Here is a 23,311-nt window from a genome sequence, read left to right on the forward strand (position 1 = left end):
CTGGTATCACTGCAGGTTTCATACATACTGAAATGGACTGTGTATTCATGGTGGTGAATTCACATACTCTATCTTAATGCACTGTGTGTTCCACTCATGTCTTGCAGATTGAGGTCAGCCATTCTGAAGCATTTACTGCTAGGCTTGCATTGTGATTTTAGCACTCATACAATTTTAGCACATTTTCCTACTAATCCTTTTACCATTTCTACTAAGCCTTCATGTCCTCTGTATAACTGTTAGAGACAAAACAGGACACACAAAACATCAAAAAGGGTAAATCTCTTACAATTATTGTTGGTCTCTAACTGTTGAAGTGCCTCTTTTCTCAGTTTAAAAGCACTGCAGCAGAATGACACTGGGTAGACTTACATAAGTACTGCTAAATCATTCATTTTATATTTCTAGCTTAATATATGAGCTATTGCACTTAAAAAAAACAGAAAGGCATCATTTAGTCCATCAGGGAAGTAAAAAGTAAAAGAGTAGGTGATACATTACTAAATAATGTAAATCAGAATTCATCCAAGGTATGTTCTCCCAGCATCGTAAAAGACCAAATTCCATTAATGGCTCAAAATGTAAGAAAACCCTTTTTGAATTAATCAGTTTTAAATTGGCAACAGAGGAGAGTTGCCATCTAATTTCAGTAAGAGGACGCTTATCAGGCTCCAACTAAATGGACAATATTAAAACAGCAGCCAGGAATAATGACTTCTGCCACTCAACCGCCACATGGGTTTGTAGTGAATATAGGCCATGAGGCTGAAGCGAGACTGATAATTTTATGGGTTACAGTTTCCTATTGGTTGCAAGGAAGGGGCTCTGACACACTGTGACCTATTTCTAAAAATGCCTTGGGCTATATGTATAGATAGAATGGACTCTTATCTTTTTTTTAATTACATTTTAGGTAGCCTTTATTCACTGGTTGCATACAAAAAAAAGTGATGTCACATTGATGGTGGTGCAGTTTACATCCCAGTGATTACAGGGCTCAATAACATTGTGCATTCCCTTAACTCTGTTACATTGTGTGCTCGTGTGAGCGTCTGTGTGAGAGGGTGTCCAGTATACAAGTTAGCATATGTCACTGTTGCAGTGACTGATTTAGATGTACAGGGACACTGAGTTTCAAGACCTCCTCATGACACCTCAGGACAGGAAAATCACAGTGATTGGTTATTGTATTTTTTGAAATTCACATGTACAGTATAAGACTGGGTGGGTATAGCTTTTCATTTGGAGGAGAAGAAGAAACAACAGGGGGTCTTGTTTGTTAATGAGGGTGGAAAATGCAGGAAACTGGTCATTTTGAACAGGCAGGATGTAGGCCAGCTAAAGGCAGGGAGGCACTGGCAAATGAAAGTAGATTTAGGGAATCAGCTCATAGTTCTTGAGAAAATAGTCAGCACTAACCTAAAACTAGACCTTATATTATGGTCAGAAACACACTGGATAATGTATTGTGTTGAGCTTACAGTTCCTTGGGAGGATGTTGTAGTTACAGCTTATGAGAGTAATAAACTGTAATATATAGAATTAGCCATGGAGGCCGGGGAGCATGGTTGGAAAGTTAATGTCCACCCAGTGGAGGTTGGTTGTAGGAAATGTGTAGCCAAGTCAACTGTCTTTCTGCTAGATGAGTTAGGTTGTATAAGGGTGGAACCTAAGACAAGCAATCAGGAAATTAGCTAATAGTGCAGCAAGGTCTAGTGAGTGGCTGTGGAGCAGAAGAAAGGTGTGTGAATGGGGTAAAAGTAGGTAAGTGCTTTGAATTGTAAACTGCAACATATGTGTGGATTATGCCTGCTAAGATGAAGTAAACTAGCACAGGAGGGCAGACTTAGCAAAAATGTTTGATACATACAGCAGGCTTGAGGCCTACTTCCTGTTGTTAGCATGTGCAAGTTAACATGAGGACATATTAGAAGTTTGATTGGTTTGTTGGAGTGAATAACAACACAGGGTGGATTCTGATGCAGCACAAATGAAAGCAGGGGTTTTGTAAGTTATTTCGTGAGCTATCTGAAATGTTTGGTTAGTTATTTTAAAGGTTTGGTGGCTAGAGCAGCAGTTGAAATGTTTGCTAGAGCTAGTGATTCTTTGGTAACAGTTAGCCTGAATTAGCCTGAGTAGATGAAGGGTTATGTTTGGTGTGTGGATGCATGCAAAGAGGGGGTGGTTCTGGGACACTGGAGCACACTGTTGAGCCTTCTCAGTGTCATGGGCCCCGCTCATTGAAACACCAGTTATTGACAGGGTTCCTACCTGATGAGCCTGTAGATTTACCTTCACTCCTACACCCACACAGAACTTGTGTTGGTGATAATATACACTGCTCAAAAAAATAAAGGGAACACAAAAATAAGACATTCAACTATGTTGTGTTCCCTTTATTTTTTTGAGCAGTATATTTATTGACTCACTGGTAGAACAGTGTTAGTGTTTGGACAACTGAGTGGACCCGGCTTTCAGAGTGGACTGCCATTACAAGCCAGCTGGGCCAGCCACTGCTTAACCTGAGCAAATACAATGCAGATGCTGTGTATCAAGCAACATTTGTGGTCTTTGCTTGGGTGAGGATAAGGTTCAGGGGTGCTTTGTGTTAAGGGCAGGTTAGGTCTGGGAAAATAGTGTTGCTTATTGTGGGGCTCTGAAGATTTATGATGGCATGGTCTGACACCCCCCTTTTTGGCACCAAATAATGGATAAACATCATTTAACTCATATACTGACCTTCCATATGAATGCTCTCCCATTCCTTGTCACATTTAATTATGTATTACTGACTGAGCTTGACACTGTAGGAGTGATATATAGTATAGCCTATTCACTGATTCAGTTTTAAGTAAAAAAAACAGAAAATATTACATAGTTATTAAAGCTTACAATAGTTAGAAATGTTCCATTAACTTATGCTAATAAGACAGAAAGAGCATGGGCAAATACAGATAAAGGCACAATATAATATGCTTTCTAGTGTCTTCCATTAGCTAATGCACATCTGTAAAGTGACCCCTATACTGAAAAGAAAATGATACGAGTGTTATCATCCAGGTCATACCCACCATATAAGAATTACATACTTGCATTCAGGGCACATCCACCTCAAAGGAAGTGAGTCTGTTTTGAAGCACAAAGATGCAAAGATGGTGAATTCCTGCAAGAGAGAGGCCGCATAAATGAATGAGAAGCACAATTCAAGTGTAAGATGAAAATGAATGCATGCTATTCCTGTGTCTGAGGTCAACATTCTACAAACATCCCTCTCCCAAGAGCGATGGGGAAGGATGCTGAGTTCAAAGCTCTGTACCAGCTTCTTGTATAAACTCCCATCTTCTTGATGTTGGTTTTATTTGAGAGTTGATTACCCTCTGACAGGCTAGAATCTCTATGGAAGGGCACAAGGTCTGTTAGTTTTGATGGTCAGCCAAGGCAATTGTTTACAGACATGGGGATTCTTTTTGGGGGTTGGCTGCATGCACCATTGCGTGGTAAAATAAATAAATAAAATAACACTTTAGTGATGTGCACTCATCTGGAAGTATGAATCAATATGCCTTCTGCTGTGCCGAGCATTTTCTTGTGACTCAAGCTGGTCTCTCCAGACACATCTGCAACCAGCACGTCTATTGCATCTGCCATCTTTGAAGTTCAGCATTAACAGTGAAGAACATCCCAGGGTCTGACTCCCACACATTAACAGATGTACAGTCTTACAAACACACAACCAAACACAGACACGACTACATTTAGCTTGTGTTAACAAAGTGCTTCCCACTCACAGACAAATTTGTTTGATTTCTCTCTGCTCTTTCATTGTGTTTGAATTGATGTATTAGATTTGTATACAGTGCTATACTTCAAATACATATTGTGTAATCAATACAAGTTTCATAAATCACTCCAGTAAGTTGGGATTATTCTCATTTGACCTGTTTCATAAAAGTCAGCCAATGTGACAGAAAAAAAGACAGTGTATTTCTGTTTGGCATAGTGGTAGCCTAAGACCTAGTTATTAGCAATAATCACCATGTTTTCCTTGCTTTGGCATTTGACCTTGTGCAGGGACAGTGATTCAGTATGGTGCTACTTCTTTTCTCACCTCTGACATTCCAGATTCCACAATGAGGGTCGCATGCTGGATGTCTTTCAGCGGCTGACAGCCAAGGAGGGGATGTACTTCCTGCCTGAAGATCTAGAGCTGTCCAATCAGGAACTGAGCTATATTGTTAAGAAGGCTGAGCAGTGGAGAGGCTTCAATGGGGAGAGGCGCAAGGTAAGCACATCACTACACTCCTGTGTCTCTTCGTTTTCTCTCATTAGTGTTCTTGTCTCCAAATCTATGGTGATTAATTAGACTAATGGCTATTTTCTTAAGGACAGAATGAGCTAAAAGTTCAGCAAGACCAATCTGTTAGACTGGTCTGTCTAAAATGGAGGGATTAAAACTGGTTGTTTGTAACCCAGGGAGGTTTCTGCCAGGGTTGCCAAACTGAAGGAAAGACTGCCTGTGTTGGAATGAGCATGTTACTGAAGGGAACATCTAATGGCAGCAATGGGCACATTGTGACCACATTCAGTTTGGTCTCTATAATAAAGATGTTATGGTAGAGAAGATGTATGCAAGGGTTAGATTGGCGATAGCCCATCAGGGCTGAGTTCTGGAACAGGGTTTTGTGGACGTACTTCAGTATCACAGTGCTGGCAACTCTCACACTTCTGGCTTGCAGTATTCACTTTTGGACACTGCCTCACTCTGACCAAATAAAAGTAAAATGTAGCTCATTTTCTTTGGCTTCATTAATTTGTTGTGGCCATCAAAAGGCAACAGGATACATGTATCCACATTGACAGAGGTCCTGTGTGCATTTTTAAGCATACTAAATCTGCTGTGATGTTGTGATCTTACTGTACCTAAATGTTTTTCAGCACGGCAAACAGGTCAGCTGCTGGACACAGATTAGCAGTGAAACACAGCAGCTTTAAGCATCAAGAAAAAAGATGCATAGAATATTCAAAATCAGTATCTCTTTAGAAACTGTGCTACTGTCTCTGCTATGCTATTACTCTGGACAAAACACATCGACTGCATGTGGATGAAAACTCTTTGACAGTGTAGGCTGTGAAGCCCCAACCTCCCCACCCTCATTGGACAAGGGTCGTCAATTTATCTCTTGGATGTATAGATAAAATTTTCTTTAGTTACATTTCAGAAAGCTGAGAATTCATCTCAGAGGTCTTTAGCTTCATTCTAATTAGTACAAGATAATTACCAAAACAGAAACTGAGCTAGTAGGCCTGATTAGTCTGTGGAAACCAATTTCCAAAGATATTTCATTAGAGAAAGATTGCTCAATCACAAAGTGGGATCATGTGCACATGCTATACTGGACATGCTATTAATACAGTGTCACTTGTTGTCAGAGAATGCAAGTCTGCATAAATGCATGTCCCCATGAAATTACAATTGCTTGTATGAGGCTGTTGCATGTTTGACAGCCCATCATAGGTTGGTGGTGATGACACAGAAAAGCACTGTATTGTACTATGCCTAGATTACATGTAAAATTTCTCCATATAGTGACTAAAAATGTGACTTGTTGAGATAAGAGAAAATGCAGTGATCAAACTGAACCCCCCTTTAATTTATTCTGTAGGACCTGTTAGTGGCACACATTGTTTGGTGTTTTCCATGTTCATCAACTCTTGCTTTTTGCTTAGTCAAGATCAGGAACTGAGTCACCATTTTGTCTTACAGGGGAGTGAAAATAGTTTTAACCAAAACAAAAGCACATTTTGTAAAGCTATTAATGCTTGGATGAATATTATTTACACTGTTAGCACTTGAAAATGGCATATTTAAAAGTTGAAACTTTTACAATTAATTTTAAACTCAAAAGATCAGACAATTGCAATGTGTAACTCATATCATAAGGTGTTATACTGCTGTTTTCCCCACTGTCCTACACACACACACACACCTTTCTGGTAAACTCAAATGAACTGCATCCCTAGCTCTTGGAGGTGACTACATTACAACAAATGGGATCGTGATGGGCTCGTTTATTGGGACAAAACTGAACCTCTCAGTCCAAAAGTCTGTGATTAAGAAAGTGCTTTGTTTAGTTGCTGATGTCTTACTGCTGTGGTGGCACTGCTAAATCATCCTTGCATTACTGAATACCTCCCTCCACAGCAGCAATTACAGCACAATTCATATTGTCTTTAATTTGGTGTTATTGAACTGATAAAATGCTAACATATTAACACATTCTCCAGCATAATGAAAATTTACAGTTATTGCATTTTTTTACATTATTCAAGAAGGCCATTTTTCATCAAAATAAGATGGGCCTTGTCATTATGTTATAATTATTGTAACAATTTCTCCTGTGAAAAGGGTCACTTTCCTATACTCAGCAAAGACATGCCTCTATTATACTAATTTGCCTACATGCAAATTTTTGTAATTTTTCCCTCATTAACTATTTATCATAGACAGGAAAAAACATATTCACGAGGGCAAGCTAAGGAGCAGCCCAACAAAGCTGAAACTAATATTTTGCAACTCTAATGATTTTTTTCCCCCCCATTCTTAATTAGATAGACTAAGGTTGATATGATTAGGTCAGGATGTAGTGTTTTTCATTAAAAATACATTTCAGAAACTGTATTCCAAATGTGCCCTTGCAATTAAATAATGAATCTGATGCATTCCTTATTATGGACCCAATTAATATCTGAGGCAAGGGCATAATTTTAATAACTGTGGGCCACAAGGCCTTCATTAGCTGAGTGAGAGAAAGGAGATATGAGGAGAAGGAAAACACAGCAACATAGCACTCACATGAGCAAGAGCAATCTGATATTGAGTGAATTTTAAAGAGTTATTGAACAGTGCACTTTTAAGAGAAGCATAAATGAAAGTCTTTTAAGGTTAATGTAGTATTTGAGGTAGGTTATTAAAAGACTGTCCTCCCATTAAAAAAAGGTTTTTAAGTAGCAGTGTGTAGACCATCTGAAGCTTCTCTCAGTACCATACAGTATGCATCAGAAAGCAAAGTAAAGCAAAATGAGAGAGGAATTGAATCAATTAGAATAAAACAGGTTTTCTGGGTGCGCTGTGCTGTAACTTAGAAATCAGTAAAATCTGTGTGACACTGTGTCTCCCTCCAGCACTGAAACAATAAAACAATATAAATAAATAAAAAAATCAGCATTCAATAATTAACCTGCAAATGGTTAGTTATTATCAAACTTGTATTTTTCTCAAGAGGGTCACAAAAAATCTAATGTTTACTTTGTCACCAGTTAACTTTATATTATAGATTCCTCCAAGCCACATGATAATTTGAGTCACTTCATGGTTTAAATAACACTGTCAAGTTATGATGTCAGCATTAGAGCTTATGGCCTAAGCAAAGATGAGGCTGAAATGATTCAAAGACCCATCTGCCAGTGTGCTCTTCAATTTAATCTAAGGAAGGAAGGAAAAAGAATGAGTTTTTGTCAATGACCATTAGCACCAAATGTTGTAGATAATATTTGCCAGTTATGACATTTTTAATAATTGAAATTCATTAAGAATTACCTCTTCACTGCTATTAACATACAGTATGTAGCAGATGTCACTGCTTTTATATCCTCGGTGTACTGTTGTTCAGTTCTTGCCCTAACCACCAGTGAGATGGTTTGCAGATTGGACCTGTTATCGTTTTTATTAATGTTATGTTCTTATTTCCCTCTTTATGGTGAAGTGTGTTCGATTGGATTGTCACTTGGCATCGGTCCTTAAATACAATCCAAGTGAAGTACATGTCTTTACATTCACTTTGCCTACTATACTGATAGTATTTCTTTCTGTTAAAAAGCAGGCATATGAGTACAACAGATTATTGTTGTAGTCCAAAGTCAGAAACATACGGTTGAAAGCTACAGGCTGAAGGCAAGGTCACTATTCAAGAGCAAACTTCAAATGAAACCTACACTTACAGTGCAAGGCTTAAGATGGTTTAGCACAGAGGCTAACCAAACCTGCAGAATTTGCCAATTAAAAGTTGACAGATTTTGATAGGAAACTGCTGCCCCAGACTGCATATTAATGAGTTGGAGGCAAACTTGCACAAAATAAAATAAAAAATGTACAAAGTCTTTTCTTTCCTACTGCTTTTAGTGCTATGATGCTCCAAGCTAGTCAGTGTGCTAGCATATCCCACATCATAATAGTGGTTCAGTAATGAGCCCCATTAATTATGTAAAGGCAGTGACACAGATGGACCTAATTAATTGGCTCCTGTCATCCCCTTGATTACTGTACCTGGAAGCGAGATGTTAATTTCTATAATACTTAAGCACGTACACAAACCTTTTTCAGGGCCGCTGCCATGACAATGACAGAGCGCCAGCTTACGCGCTGAAAAACTCTTTTGCTAATAATGCACGAAAAGGAAAATTTCCCTGGTGGCGACAATGTGATAATGGAAGGAGAGAGGGAGAGATTACCCAAAACAGAGAAGAGGGGAGAGAGGAGGGTTGTGTGGTGGCCCTGGAGATGTTTTTGCAACCTGAGTGCATCAACATTTGCGTACCTTGGTGCTGTATGTCTAGGTAATGGGTTACCAGCGGGCGAGTTTGTGAACACCCATGGTGCTTTGCAGCAGCAGCATGGCTGGTGGGGGGGTAAACCTTTTAAGAGTCAAATAGCACAGACTGGAGTCTTGGATGCTGGCAGTTAATCATATAAGATGTGTTCTCCATCTTAATCTACAGCAGCGACACAATACTACCACCTGAATAGAGAAATGTACCAGAGATTTTCTTTTTCTACTAATTGCTTTGTGGCAAAACAGAAAAAATAATGTAAGTTTAAATGTCATTGTAAAAGATAGTTTAGAAAATATTATGTGTCAACCTGCCTCTCTGATGAAATTACATGATGTACAGTAGATACAGTTGGGAACAGTAAAAAGATTTATGAAATACTGGCTATCCATGGGGAGACAACCTCTTTCACCAAAGTTATATAATGTCATATGTATAACTGTAAATGAATACAGTAGCTGACATCATAAAGAAGTACCTGCTTCTAAACCACAATTCAGCAGAAACATTTACACAACACTACACAACGCTTGACCTGATTTATTCATCAGTCTTGCTGTGAAAATTGTAGTTAATCAAGGTAAAGCAAAATTTGTGATTTGTTTCTAAACACATTATCAGTGTTAGAAAATACTTGCTGAAAACATGTGAAAAGACTGAAAGCCCAGTAGTGATGAATTGTGGAGTTAGACTCTTTCATCATATTTGAGTTCAGGATATTTTGGGCGGGGCGGAAAGCATGGCTCGTTGATTCACTGGAACCATCCTTAACAAAATGCTTCCCCCTGACACTAATATTATAAATGCTGGAGCATGGCCCCATGAATACCAAAACATATTTTCCATCCACTACTCTCACTCAGTGGTCTTTGATAAAATGCTACTGTAGAGCCCTAGTGCATTAGCACCAGTTCTCCTGTTTGAGCTGTTTGATGAGTTACTACAGCCTACAGTTTGCTAGCTAGCTATGCTTTCACCCTGCAAATGTACACATGTTCTCCCTTAACATATCAGTAATGAGAACAGTTGGCACATTTCCACATTGTTTCAGTATGTTCACCAGAGCAGAGCATGGTCCTTATTTTTAAATAACTTTAAAAGCTGATATTTTAATATACATTATATACTTGGTGATCTTTTCAATCACTCAACTTTGTCTAGGATTTTAATAACACATCTTACAGAGCACACAACAAGCTCAGAACACACATTTATTTCTTCTTTAACCTGACTTTGAATCATTGTTAGGGCACTCAAGACACAAATTTAAACTCAGGTTAAAGAAGAAGGAGCTTTCAACAGGAAGGGAAGGCAGACAGTGAGAGCAGCAGGCTGTGACAGGATACACAGGAACTGCTGTCACATGACAATAGAGCCCTGAGCTTATGAACAGGAACCCATAACAGCAACACAGGAACACCAGGAGATGAGAGGAGGAGATGAGTGCTTCAGTGGCACAGGAGGAGAGTCAGAGGGCAGCTACTGGTCTATGGTGTGTGAGCATGTGTAAGTGTGGGGTCAGTAAAGTGGTACCAACCCCCCCACTCACCTTTACCAAAGAGCAATGTGGTCAGTGTGTGTGCATGTGCTTCATTTGCTATGTTACAAGTGTATGAATATAAGTCTTTTTCGCATACAGTGTGCATTTCCACAGTATGTGTATGCACGTGTGTACTATCATGCACATTCATAAGTGCAACCTTTCTGTGTGGCTGCATGTGCATGTCACATTAGAGTGGCTTCTTCAATTACAGAGGATGTTTTCTTTTTTTTTTTTTACTGGACAGCGCTGAGGGCCCCATTGGCCCAGGGCAATAGCAAGAAAGCAGGCAAGGACACAAGTGGCATAGCAGCAAGCACAGCATCCAGAGCATTAGGGAGCTCAATATGAGATACAGTATGACTGCAAAGGCTACATGCCTGTGTTCCTGAAAAGGTCATGGACTTTGCTAGGCAGCAATGTGTGAAAACAGTGCACATTGGTTTAAAAAAAGAAATAGCAAAATGTGTAAAGATCAAACACATGTACACTCTCACCTCTTTTCCAGTTCACACATTTAAGACTTTAGGGAGAAGCCACTTTTATTCAGTGACTTCAAGAGCAACGTTTAGTTAAAGAACAATTTGCTAAAGAGTACTGGCACTGTCTACCAAGGAAGATGTGTGAAACACCACCGTGCCCCCTGATCATATTCTGTCTGCTGGAAGTGGTGAAGTCTGTTTTGAACTCTGGCTTGAACAGTCAGTATTGTTCTTTATGAAATATGACATTCTTTCACAACTGCCAAAACCAAGTTTTATAAAAAAAATACAGCCATTTTATAATGGAGATTTTACTGTGTGCTGATAAATGTCAGGCCAGTTGATCACACGGGTAGATCCCTCATAGTTCCTTTCACATTTCATGAGGTGATGCACTCATTTTACTCACATACTGCTTAATACAGGGCCTCATCCCATACCTACTGTAGGCTGGCCCACAGTTCTAGATTTAGAGAGAGAGATAAAGTGTTCTGATATGAACTCATTGGTGTGCACAGTTTAATTACAGGGAGTGTCAGCCCCATTGCTTAATGTGGCCCTCACAATTAATCCAGAGAGAGGATGTCATTATCTACCAAAGTGTGGGCCTGGGCAGGCATTTCTGTCAGTGCAAAAAGACAAAGGGAATGAGAGCCTGGAAAATAAAGACACAGTCAAAACAAAAAAAAGAGTCTTTAGTTAGTAGCCTCCAGTAGGTCCAACCTCCATGTTGCACAAAAGGGTCTGGCTCACATGCTTGGAGATTCTTTCAAAAGGTGTTTTGGACACCTGACTCTTAGGAGTTTAACAATGAAGAAAAGCTTTTTTTTTACTCTGATTTCTTCATAATATGAAACTTTACCTGTCAGCTGTCAAAACATATCCAGCTGGAAGTGTTTCAGGTGAAACCAGGTTTTCACCACTTCGAGACACTTGTCTGTCTTTCACGCCTTATCCACCCATCCCCCATCTTACACCAGTTCCAAAGGTTTTCCAAGCAAACCACCTGGTGCACATCAGTATAGTGGGCATAAAATGTGGTTTAATCAACAATTTTAATTGGTTAATGTTGCATGTATAGACCAGTGAACATAAGTTAATTATGTCAGTTAAAGAAATGTTATGTCATGTTTGGTCATGTACCATTTACAATAAATGAACCCATAATTTGCATACATACAATGGCAATACTGTATGTAACTCACACTCATACAAAGATGCATATACAGCCTTTGACTCCACAGAGGTTTTACAGCATGAACTGGATAAATCTGATTCTTTGTGACTGTCTGTTGTTAGTCACTTCTTTTCCCGTCTCTCCCTTACTTTCCTTTAAAGACAGTGACCTTGACCGCTTCCTGCAGCCCAGAGGGGCCGACGAAGGTCTGGCAATTGTGACAGGTGTCGTGACTTAACAGCTCCACAAGACACCCTGAGGAGAGATAGACAGACACACACACACACACACACACTCTTAAAGAGATGGTGTGGTACTGAATGTGTACGTGCATGCACATGCAGTATCTAGGTGTAGGGCATGAATTCATATACATGCTTAAATTCCAATGGAAGTCCATGCTTTAGTTATATTAATCATTTATTTGTTTGACTCTGGCTTATGTGTATGGTGTTGGATGTTTGAGGTTAGATGGAGTCACTAATTCCGTCTTCAGTTCATTGTGTTAATTCCCCTTGTGCTTGGCTTGAAGAGACTCAATTAAAATATACCTGTCTGTCAAGAGGAACAGTTAGAACCATTAACATGTAGAAAAAACTCATATTCAGTTGTTAAATAAAGTTGCAGGTAAACTTCAATATGCTCCAGAACAAACCTGAAAATTTAGTCTCCTTGGGGCCAAGGGTGAGTCAGACATGGTGTGAAAGTAAAAGATGAGCTGCTATCTGATAGGTTTACTGCAGGGTGGAAGTGGGCTTTATTTTCTGCAAAGGAGATTAGTAACAGTGAATTATGCATATCTTATTTCCTGGATTATCTTAGGCACTCAGAGATACTATCACGCTGGATAATCTCTTTTAAAGTCATGCAGTTTATTCTGACTGTAAATATAATAATTGTTGGTTGTTTATCTTTTCTCGAAGTCCAATTCAGTTTGTGCTACTTTTGAATGAAGTGTGTTATTGCACTTTAACTAGGATTTTTCAAGTTAAAATATTTGTTGGCAGTGATTTTTGATTTACAGGCACAGTGATCAGGTTGTGGATGGATGGACAGTGGATGAGAGCTACTATAGTTTATGCTAGACACATTTTGTGTGTGCATATAATATGTTTGTGTGTCATTGCATGCAAATATGAATGAGTGGCCTGTCTTGTCCAAGAGTGCATTTATCCAGACACAGACTTGTGCTTTAGCCAAATCAGACCCAATGCAGTGTGCATCCATGCCATTTTCAAGATGCTCCAATTATCTCCCAAATGTCCACATATTGGCAAATTTTATAACAATAGCATATCTATTTCCATTCTAATGGCTGACATTACTTGGCTTATCTATGCATGTATGTCGGTGGTCTTTCATGCTTTGTGGTTTAGCCTGTTCCCAGCCATGTGCAGTGTACTGTAGTCTTGGCCTAGTAAGTGTTGCATGAACACAGTTTGTGTTTATGTGCATTCATTAATATCTCTGTGAATCAGCATGTGCATTTGTGCAGTCTGACCCCTGATGTGTAAAGCTTGTGGATCTATACTGAAGTATATGTGCCTGTTATTTGAAATTGGTGTGTGAGTGTAAAAGCCTGTGTTGGTGCGTTTGTTTGTGTGCCTACATATAGAGTCTGTGGTGTAAGCCCAGTGCACAGCATAAAGGCCTTGAACCTGGGTCTGCTGAAAAAAAAAAAACAAGGGGTGGTGCAGTGGAGGGATTGACCCTCTAAAGCTTAGACAGCCTCTGCATGATGCACACTCCTCTAACCCTCCTCCCCATCTCACCACAACCCTCCTTGCCTCCCCCACTCCCTGCTGCCTAGCCCTAAGTGCCCGCAGGCACCGGAGATGTACGCATGCGTTGCCTCACAGTGTGGAGCTTTGTCTGTTTATGAGCTGGGTGTATGTGTGTGTTAGCATGTAGATGAGTGTTACTCTCTCTCTCTTTCTCTCTCTCTCTCTCTCTGTGTGTGTGTGTGTGTGTGTGTGTGTGTAAATATCTGTGTACTGTATGTGGATGAGATTCTTTGGACAAAAGAAGCAAGCATGGCTACCTCCTCTCTCACTTAATGATTGTAGATGCTCTTTTCTGTGTTATTAAGGCAATTACATTTTTATGTTGGGACTGTCATTTGTTTTGAAATATACAGTCAAATATGTGTTACATGTTAATGCCTAACACTATTACAGTGACAATGTGGTTCCAATGTGAATAAAAACAATAGAAATTCACCAGCCTTATACTTTAAGATACAGTAGTTCTATACGGTGGTTGCACATTGTCATGCACAAATAAACAATTTCTGTTAGATGTATACTTCAAAATGCTTATATATTATTATCACTACATATTTGGTTCTATACTCCATTGGTGGTACTTGCATGTGAAATTTCCAAAATATCATCCATAAGCAGTTTTCATTTCCTTGATACTGTAATTTCTTCTTGAATCCTTTAATGAAAAGCATCATAGACACAACTAGGCCTTTTCCATGGGCAAGAATACAGTCATGGCTTCCTGGCTCTTACAAGCTTTTGCAACCGGGGTTGATGGTCAGGAGTTACACGCTAGATATGTTTACACTTTGAAATGAATACTTGTAATGAAAATTCTTTTCAGGGTGCTGACCTTTCACTGCAGTATAGAACGGGTTTCCAGGGTTGAATTTTCAAGCACATTTGAATATACTGTGTTACAAATGGCGCTGTGAATGTCTTAAAATGGCAATGGCACGTGCAGCACCAGAATATAGGATCGTCCCAGCTCTCCGTTTCATAAACCTGTACACCTGTGTGCTACCAAGGATGGGCTACCGTTTCTGCAGCAGTGCTTCCCACCAACACTGGCCAGAAGAACTAGTGATCATGCCTGTTAGGCACTAAGTTAATTTATTAAAAAAATACTAAAAGAATGCTGTTCTCAAAGCCAAAATGAGTCCTTTGTGGAGGTCATCTTGGGCTGGTGCTTAAAGAGGAAACACAGTGGACAATAAATTAAATTATGGATGATAAATAATTACTGAAGGATATACACATAATTTGTTCATTTTGAATGTGTTTATGCTAAAGTGTTGACCCATAAATTGAGGTATTGTAATTGAACAACTGAATAAAATAATGTGTATTTATTATTAACCCTGTCAACATCCATTCTGGACTTCTGACATGGTTGTCCTGTTTGAACTGAAAGCAGGCTCCCATGCTATACATATACAGTATATAGTATAATGCAAGAGAGTGGACTGGTCTGAACGTCAGCACCCACACTGCACTATACAGTTAAATATGTATTAATTTATTATTTGATATATGGGCAGCATGTTGACACAGTGGTTAGCGCTGTTGTCTCCCAGCAAGAAGGTTCTGGGTTTGAACCCTGGCCGAACTGGTGCCTTTCTGTGCAGAGTTTGCATGTTTTCCCTGTGCCTGCGTGGGTTCTCCCCAGGTGCTTTGGTTTCCTACCACAATCCAAAGATGTGTAGGTTAGGTTGTTTTGCGACTCTAAATCGTCTGTGGATGTGTGTAGTTGTGCTGCCTCTCATCTCACCTTACAACAATGCCCATTCTGAGTTTTTCCTCAGTCTTCATTTCCAAACTAACATACGCACTGTCCACATGCAAATGTCCATTACCAGCCATGGCTCCATTCCAAGCACCAGGTTCAGAACCAGCACTCTCCTCAGTTTTCTCTCAGTCAGTCCCAACTATAATCATAGCCACAACCTGGGCTTCCATGTGCGACTGACACATAAATAACCGAGCCTGTCCGCCACCCAGGCAAATTCAAATGTACCCGTCAAAGTGATGAAGCACCCGCCCGCAGGGAAGCATTGTTTACATTTTCGCTCCACTCTTCTCAAAAGTGAGATTCTAATTATTTTTTCCCTGTAAATTAAAGCCAAGTAGGACAGAACTACAAACCAAAAGGATCCATGGCAGTTGCGCAAGGAAACGCAAGTCACCTGATGTAGGGATTGTGCCAAAAGTGGAAAAAGGCTAAAGAAAGTGTGTGGGTGGTGCACAGAAGCAAGGCCAGCACCTTTCGTCTTTAAGGTGGGAGATAGCGAGAAAGACAGAGACGGGAGAAACGGAAAGTATAGCATTCACACAGGCTATGTAGCTAAACTACTTCTGTTGTGCTCATTACAGACAGGGTCTAGAGAACTTCAACCAAGTGGAATACATTATGCCCTCACATTTCATACATAATAATATGCCAAAAAAATCTACTGCATATTTTTTCATACCAGTGGACACAGATACACAGAGGCATAGAGAGAAGGGAAGGATTTAATTATTCCATGAAAAAATGCAAATGGAAGATTAAATTAAAGTGGGATAAAGACTGCATGAATTATAATGATGGCTACTGAAATTGGATCCACCATCAAAAGATCAGGTGGCCTGAAAGGCCTTCTTGCCCACAGTATTGGCTCCTGTCCTGGACAGTTGTCAGCCCAGGCTAAGCCTGACCGCCTATGGAGACCTCTCCACTACTCTCTTCAGTCACACACAGGCACTACAATGTATATATTTACTCGTTTGTTATACAAACATGAAATCAAATGCATTAAAAGGCCATTGCCTTGTTACCTTGTGTTTATTAATCAGTCATGCCTCCCAACCTATTGCAGGGTTTTCATATTGGTGGATTTAGGGACACATTAGTTGACTGATGGTTGGTTCTAAGATGCACTCTAGGCCTGTGATTGGCTCCCATTTTGACACTGTTTTGATTATCAGTGGTAAATGGCAATGTTTTTTGCAAGGTCATGGGGTCAGGTTTTGGTTGTCATCAGGAACATGTTTGATGTGATTACAGTAGAAATGACCTTTTTTAATAGTGGTCAACTCTAGACTCTGTTTTTATATCCAACTTGTCACAAAATAGAGGAAAATGTCAGGCAGTGATATTTGTGACAGTCAAGGATCTATTAGACAAATATATAAAATACACAGCATCTCTCCCAGTCTGTTACTAAACCAACCTGTCACCTATTGGTAAATTACTACTTAATTCACAGAAACTGCCTGCCCTCTTTTTAGCAGTTAAGGTAGATGCAATTTTAAATCCTAACTTAGGTATGGATATAGGTCATTTTTTTAAAAATATACCACAAAATAATATCCTTTTTTAGAATGCCGTGCATTTCTCCTTTTATCTCCAAGGCAGTGAAGCCTATTTTATGGCCTCAAACTAAAATGACAGCACACCATCATGAAATTATTGACAGGAATTCCAAATTCATTTTTTGACAGACTTTATGTTTGCATATACTTGAATACAAGTGGTTGACAGGTTAGTCCAATTTTATTACAAGTCGCAGTGGATTTTTAAAAAGAAAACTTTTGCACGGGTGCTTGTATTTAAGTACTGAGCATTTTTATTTTGCATTCATATGTGGCATGGTATGATTTGGTGTGCTTGAAATTGTGTCTTCTCCCAGAAGGACTATATTTTGTATATTTGTGAACCATGTGAGCCATGTCTGTAGCTGTGTCATCCCCACTTCCTGTATTCCGTCCTTCCCTCCCATGTGCATTTGCGGTAATGTCTACAAATCCGAAAATTTATGTCCCTGCTGGATAACATGGTTTGCCGTTTATAGTCCTCCACTAAAAGAAATAATGCAAGTCAAGGAACTAATGCAGACTCTATCAGATTTCTAAATACAGACCCCAACAATAAATCCCAGCTTGATTGGGTTTGAATTGGGTTAGCTCACTTGAATACTATCTGCTTAACCCACAGCTGGCCTGTCTGCTCTATGCAGGCATTGAACCTAAATCAGTCACTTAGTGCTATCAAATGGAACAATGGTAGAGTGGAGAGAGCACTCCAACTAGGGCTAGAAGCCAGGCTCATACCCTAACGCAACACAACAGACCAGAGTAGTGTGGAGCAGACAGGCCTTCTAATGCTCTTTCCTTTTTGTGTCTCAGCAGTGATGCATCCTGAGAGCCATGGTGCATTGCATGAAATGGCATCACCCAAACTGAACACACAGACACCTTTTCAAGCTTTTGTCTAGTCTTGTCAGCTGGATTTCACATGCTAAGTAGCGTAGGATGGTGGCATGGCTAACATTAGAAAAAAAAAAATTTTCATGCAAGCTAAAATACCTATTACATGTACACGACATATGAGAATTTAATCAGGTGTGTTTAAACCAAAGTGACAGAATACATAGGCTGAATCCATGGTGTTTCTATCATCACTGTACAGCTTGAGTTATAAAATCTTGGACTGGGACAGAACACTGTGCTGTAGCCAGTGCAGTAGGAAAGGATATTTTCTACATTTGTGACTGTATTGTATGTGAATGTTTGTGATTTTGTACTGTCATGAGCAAGCTAAGAGTCAAAATATAAGAAGAAATCTGTAAACACTTCTAATTGTTTCTTCAAAAAGACAAAAGCAGCAAGTCATCACACAAACAGTATCCAAACAGACTGATTGCTGTCTTGCAGAGGTGCTGATTACTTAAAAAATTCAGGTAATCAGTTTTGCCCAGTGTGGGCCAAGGCCAAGAGGCAAGGCGCAGTTGAGCTGATTCCACTAATGAGCATCCGAATTAGCATTGAAAAGATGCATCCCCATATCCCTGCCTCCTCCTGATACACATGCACACACCTTTTTTAAATGTTCTTGGCTAATCTTCTTTCTCTTTGCACTTGTGGCACTGACATTTTGACAGTGACCGTTTTACTCATTGGGCTGTCTGGTTTGCAGTTTATGCAATGTCTTTAATTACAAGTGTGGTAATGACTCCTGCTGTTTTCACAGTGAAGTACCTAGAGTTTTGTTTGGCTAACCGTTCATATGTATGGGATGACATCCAAACACCACCAAATTAAACCTCTCCTTCAGCTTGACCCTGCCACTCATGGCCTGCTGAATGAATCTGCTGTTTCCTGTATTTTTAGGCAAATCATAATTATGCAGCCAATTAGAGGGTCACCTTGAGTTTTACGAACTGCTTGAAAAAAACTCTCCTTCTTAAGACTGTGTGTGTGGTTTAGTGTGTGTGTGTGTCGTGAAGCTTTCATTAGTCTGTGGTAAGGTATGAGAGTTAATCTAAAGTTTGTAAAACAGTCTAAGTCCATTGTAGTACATGCATTCACAGACACAAATACACAGAAATCCATTTTTAAAAGCATAGGCCTATGTTAGTGGAACTATTCAGACATTACCACTGAAACAACACACACAAAGGCATACACTCTTTTATCATGATTTCCCTCCTGTGCAGTTTAATGTCACGGATAGATTCATCTTTGTGTGAAGGTTAAATTTAAAGTGTAGATAAAAGTTTATAGATGTGCATTATGCTTGCATATATGTGTGAGGCCTTGCAACTAATCTTCACATCCTAAAACAAGAAATGTGGGATTATGTTTTGCCTGCCAGTCTGGAATATTAATTTTGGATTCACTGGAAAAAAAAAACTGTTCACTTCCTTAAATTTACTGCAAGTATAGATTTGCTTATTTGTCTACTGTAATTCATGAAATCACTAATGCATGTGATCAGTAGACACTTGGAGAGGGACAGCGCTTTCATAATCTTCACACATAGATGACTTTGAGTTTCACACTTTGCTTGTACCACCATAATAGAGAAGGGCAGTGTGTTACAGGTGTGTAATCCCCCAAAACACACACACAGAAAGTCACAAACAAGGCTTCCACCATATAGGTGTGGCTAAAAGGGTTGGTATCCTTCCTCTTCTTCTTTTCTCTGAAATACATCAAAACTGACAAAGGTAATTGGCCTCCACTGTCTTCTATTCCATATTCATGGGACTTGCACTTATGACACAATAGAACAGGAAGCAGCAGGTGAGGCTGAGGAAAACCACATCCAGCACCCGAACAATAAGCACAGGCACCCCCCAGGGATGTGTGCTCTCCCCTCTGCTGTTTTCACTCTACACCAACGACTGCATCTCAAAGGACCCCTCTGTCAAGCTCCTAAAGTTTGCTGATACAGCGATCATTGGTCTCATCTGAGACGGTGACGAGTCAGCCTACAGACGGGAGGTTGATCAGCTGGTCCTGTGGTGTAGCTGCAACAACCTGGAGCTGAACATGCTCGAAACAGTGGAGATGACAGTGGACTTCAGAAAGAGCCCTCCCACCTTACCCCCCCTCACCATACTTGACAGCACTGTATCAGCAGTAAGTACAAGTTCCTGGGCTCCACTATCTCCCAGGACCTGAAGTGGATGTCCAACATCAGGACCATCATCAAGAAGGCACAGCAGAGGATGTACTTCCTGCACCAGCTCAGGACGTTTGACCTGCTCCAAGAGCTGCTGATACAGTTCTACAGAAGAATAATCGAGTCTGTGCTCTGGACCTCCATCACTGTCTGGTTTGGCTCAGCAACCAAACAGGACAAGTACAGACTTCAGGGGACAGTCAGGACTGCAGAAAAGGTCATTGGTGTAAGCCTGCCCTCCATAGTAGACCTGTACACCACACGGGCCAAAAGGAGGGTGGAGAGGATCACTGCAGACCCCTCACATCCCGGACACAATTTGTTTGAACTCCTCCCCTCTGGACGGCGTTACAGGTCACTGTGCACCAAGAAAACCAGGCACAGGGACAGTCTTGCCCCCAGGCCATCACTCTGAACATTTAAACAGTAGACCTGTACACCACACGGGCCAAAAGGAGGGTGGAGAGGATCACTGCAGACCCCTCACATCCCGGACACAATTTGTTTGAACTCCTCCCCTCTGGACGGCGTTACAGGTCACTGTGCACCAAGAAAACCAGGCACAGGGACAGTCTTGCCCCCAGGCCATCACTCTGAACATTTAAACAATGACAGTAAGACTGGACAATAACCCTCAGTGCAATACCTGTAAATATACCTCATACCGATCATAGAGATTCGTATAGGTCTTTGTTTTTAAGCACTCTATTTTTATTCCTACTTATCCCATTTCACAATGAGCATTCCTTGTCTGTCTGCATCAGTGACGTGCGGTGAGGTTGACAGCTGGTGAAGCACTTACTCTTTTACAGTCAGATTTACAAATACAAATGAACCGTTAAACTGTCTGTTAACAAACACTGCGTTATGTTTTATATCTCATATCAGCATTCTTTATACAAACGTGACCCATATTTAATTTGAGGTTAAAATTTATTCCAGTTGAGCTTATTTCTAACTAGAAATAATAAAAGTTTATGGTCTTACCTTTACTTGTACACGAAATCCATTTGTCAGCTGGTATGTATTACAAACCCTTTTACCATTCAAATCCAATATTAAAACAAATGTTCTCAATAAAGAAGATCCTTCTGGACAAAAATGTCCAGACTGTCAAAAATGTTTTGATTGAAAGTCCAGATTTGCGAATTTTCTCAGCTTGGAAATGTAATCTTCCATTTTGATAAGGCGGATTGTAAAGGAAATATAAACAAGCACGAAGAAGATTGTAGGTAGCGCAAGAATCTGTGGGCTCACTAGCGCTGAGGATTACACGATCCACCGAGAGGCACAGCAAAGTGCTGCCTCATCGCGCATCTCCTCCATGTATTTGAACGGGACATACAGAAATTCTACTATTCTTTATTGAAAAAAAATCCTTCAACATCGGATTAGAACGGCAAAAGGGCCTACAACACACACCAGCCGACAAATATTAACATTTATTATATTTTATGGTTAACTTTTTTTTTTCTTTTCAAGATTGACAGGGCAGGCTCCGCCTCACCTGCCTCCCCTGACCGCACATCACTGGTCTGCATTGTTTACTGCCTGTTCATACTGCTTATTTTGCATTGTTTGCACTGTTTGTTGCTGATAATACTGCTTATTTTGTTATATTACACAGCCCTATGCTGGCTTATTGTTTACTTGCCCCTTGCATGGGGATATGTACATACGCATTGAGAGCTGATGTACCAGAGTCAAATTCCTCGAGTGTCTGACACACCTGGCCAATAAAGCTGATACTGATTCTGATTCAGTTACTTTATATTTTTGGTGTAAAATGATGTTTTAGTTAATGCAACAAAATTGGCACAGGCAAAAATATTGGGCCCTTTAACTTAATGTTCTGTGGCACACCCTTTCTTTTCTCTTAATGAGACTTCACACTTGCCAACTCTTCTTGAGCAAACCAGTTCTCTCAGGTTTTAATGGGTGCCTTCTCCCAGCTGCAAGTTTCAACTCTTACTATAGATGTTCAGTTGGATTAGAATCAGAGACTCATAGCAGCAGACTTCAGGACAGCCAATTTTTTCACAAGTAAGTTGTGGATCATTATCCATTTGGAGGAGCCATGACCTGTGACTAAGACAGAGCTCTCTCACACTGACAAGTATGTTTCTGTCCAAAATGCCTTAATAATCAGATTTACTGCCCTACCCAGAGTCAAGATGCAGCAAAGCAACTCCATTCCATAATGGAGCCTTCTCCATGTGCTTTTTTTTATTTATTTAAAGCTTCATATTTTTTGCTTCTGTGAACATACTGATGAGACCAAAGAACTTTCATTTTGTTTCATCGATCCTATGAATATTCTCCCATATGCACTGTGGTTTAGCAAGCTCCAATCAGTTTCTGTGTTTATGTGTAGCTGCAGGCTTCTGTCTGTTGGCCATGTTCAGTGTGGTGCACACAATGATACCATACAGCACAATAAGAACTCTTCTCTAAATAGGCTAAAGGGCTGGTTATAAGAATGAGGAGACCTGTGATACTAACTGAAGACAACTGTCTGCTTGAAATATAACTACAATTCACTTTACCTTTATAGAATAAGCAACATTTCAGCAGTTGTACTGTATGTACTTGAAACACCCACAACCATATATTATTCTCTCACTTCATGTGTGTGTGCTTTATTAGGTGGCAGTTTATGACTATATGTGGAGAGCAGAGGACCCTTTTCCAAGCTCTGCAGCACCCAGTGATGACACCCCATTGCCCACATCGGAGGGCGAGACCAGTACACATGTGGCAATCTACAATCTGTATCTGAGTGGACAGAGACAAAGATACAGGCACTTCCTACGACAACCTGACGGAGCTATCATTGAGGTGGGACATCAGCCTGTTCTATACAGTGTGTCCATAAAAAAAACTTTTCCACAGTATACATGAATTCTGTCTTATGATTTTGGCAGTGGTTTCTGCTGTACTTTTAGAAGCAGTACTGTAGGTGAAACCAGAGTATTCAAATCAGTGTCACAGATGATCACAAACTTAAACATTTTATAGAATAATTAAAATGTTTAAATTTAGATGTAATTACATTACAACTGGATTTATAACACCAATGGAATAATATAATGAAAATTGAAGTACATTGTTGGTAGAGGCTGTCTTCAGACGAGAACAGCAGTCACAACCATTTATTAATATATAAAATGATTTTTTTATTCACATAAACTTCAACTGTACAGCCATTGCTTTTTCGTTTTAACAAAACACAAGGTGTTAGCGTGGTAAAATTATATACAGGTGTGTGTGTATGTGTGTACTTACGAGGGAAAG

The 23,311-nt window shown here is 39.9% G+C and overlaps 1 protein-coding gene across 1 annotated transcript in view; it reads left to right on the forward strand.

Moving 5' to 3' along the window:
- ofcc1 (orofacial cleft 1 candidate 1) overlaps window positions 1-23,311 on the forward strand; it is a 102,797-nt gene that overhangs the window by 72,283 nt on the left and 7,203 nt on the right. The window contains exons 21-22 of the mRNA XM_020615304.1: window positions 4,123-4,282; window positions 22,664-22,855. Coding sequence (XP_020470960.1) covers window positions 4,123-4,282; window positions 22,664-22,855 — 352 coding nt within the window. The remainder of the gene's footprint in view (window positions 1-4,122; window positions 4,283-22,663; window positions 22,856-23,311) is intronic.

The sequence above is a fragment of the Monopterus albus genome, unplaced genomic scaffold (assembly GCF_001952655.1).
Source record: "Monopterus albus unplaced genomic scaffold, M_albus_1.0 scaffold162.1, whole genome shotgun sequence".
Taxonomy (NCBI): domain Eukaryota; kingdom Metazoa; phylum Chordata; class Actinopteri; order Synbranchiformes; family Synbranchidae; genus Monopterus; species Monopterus albus.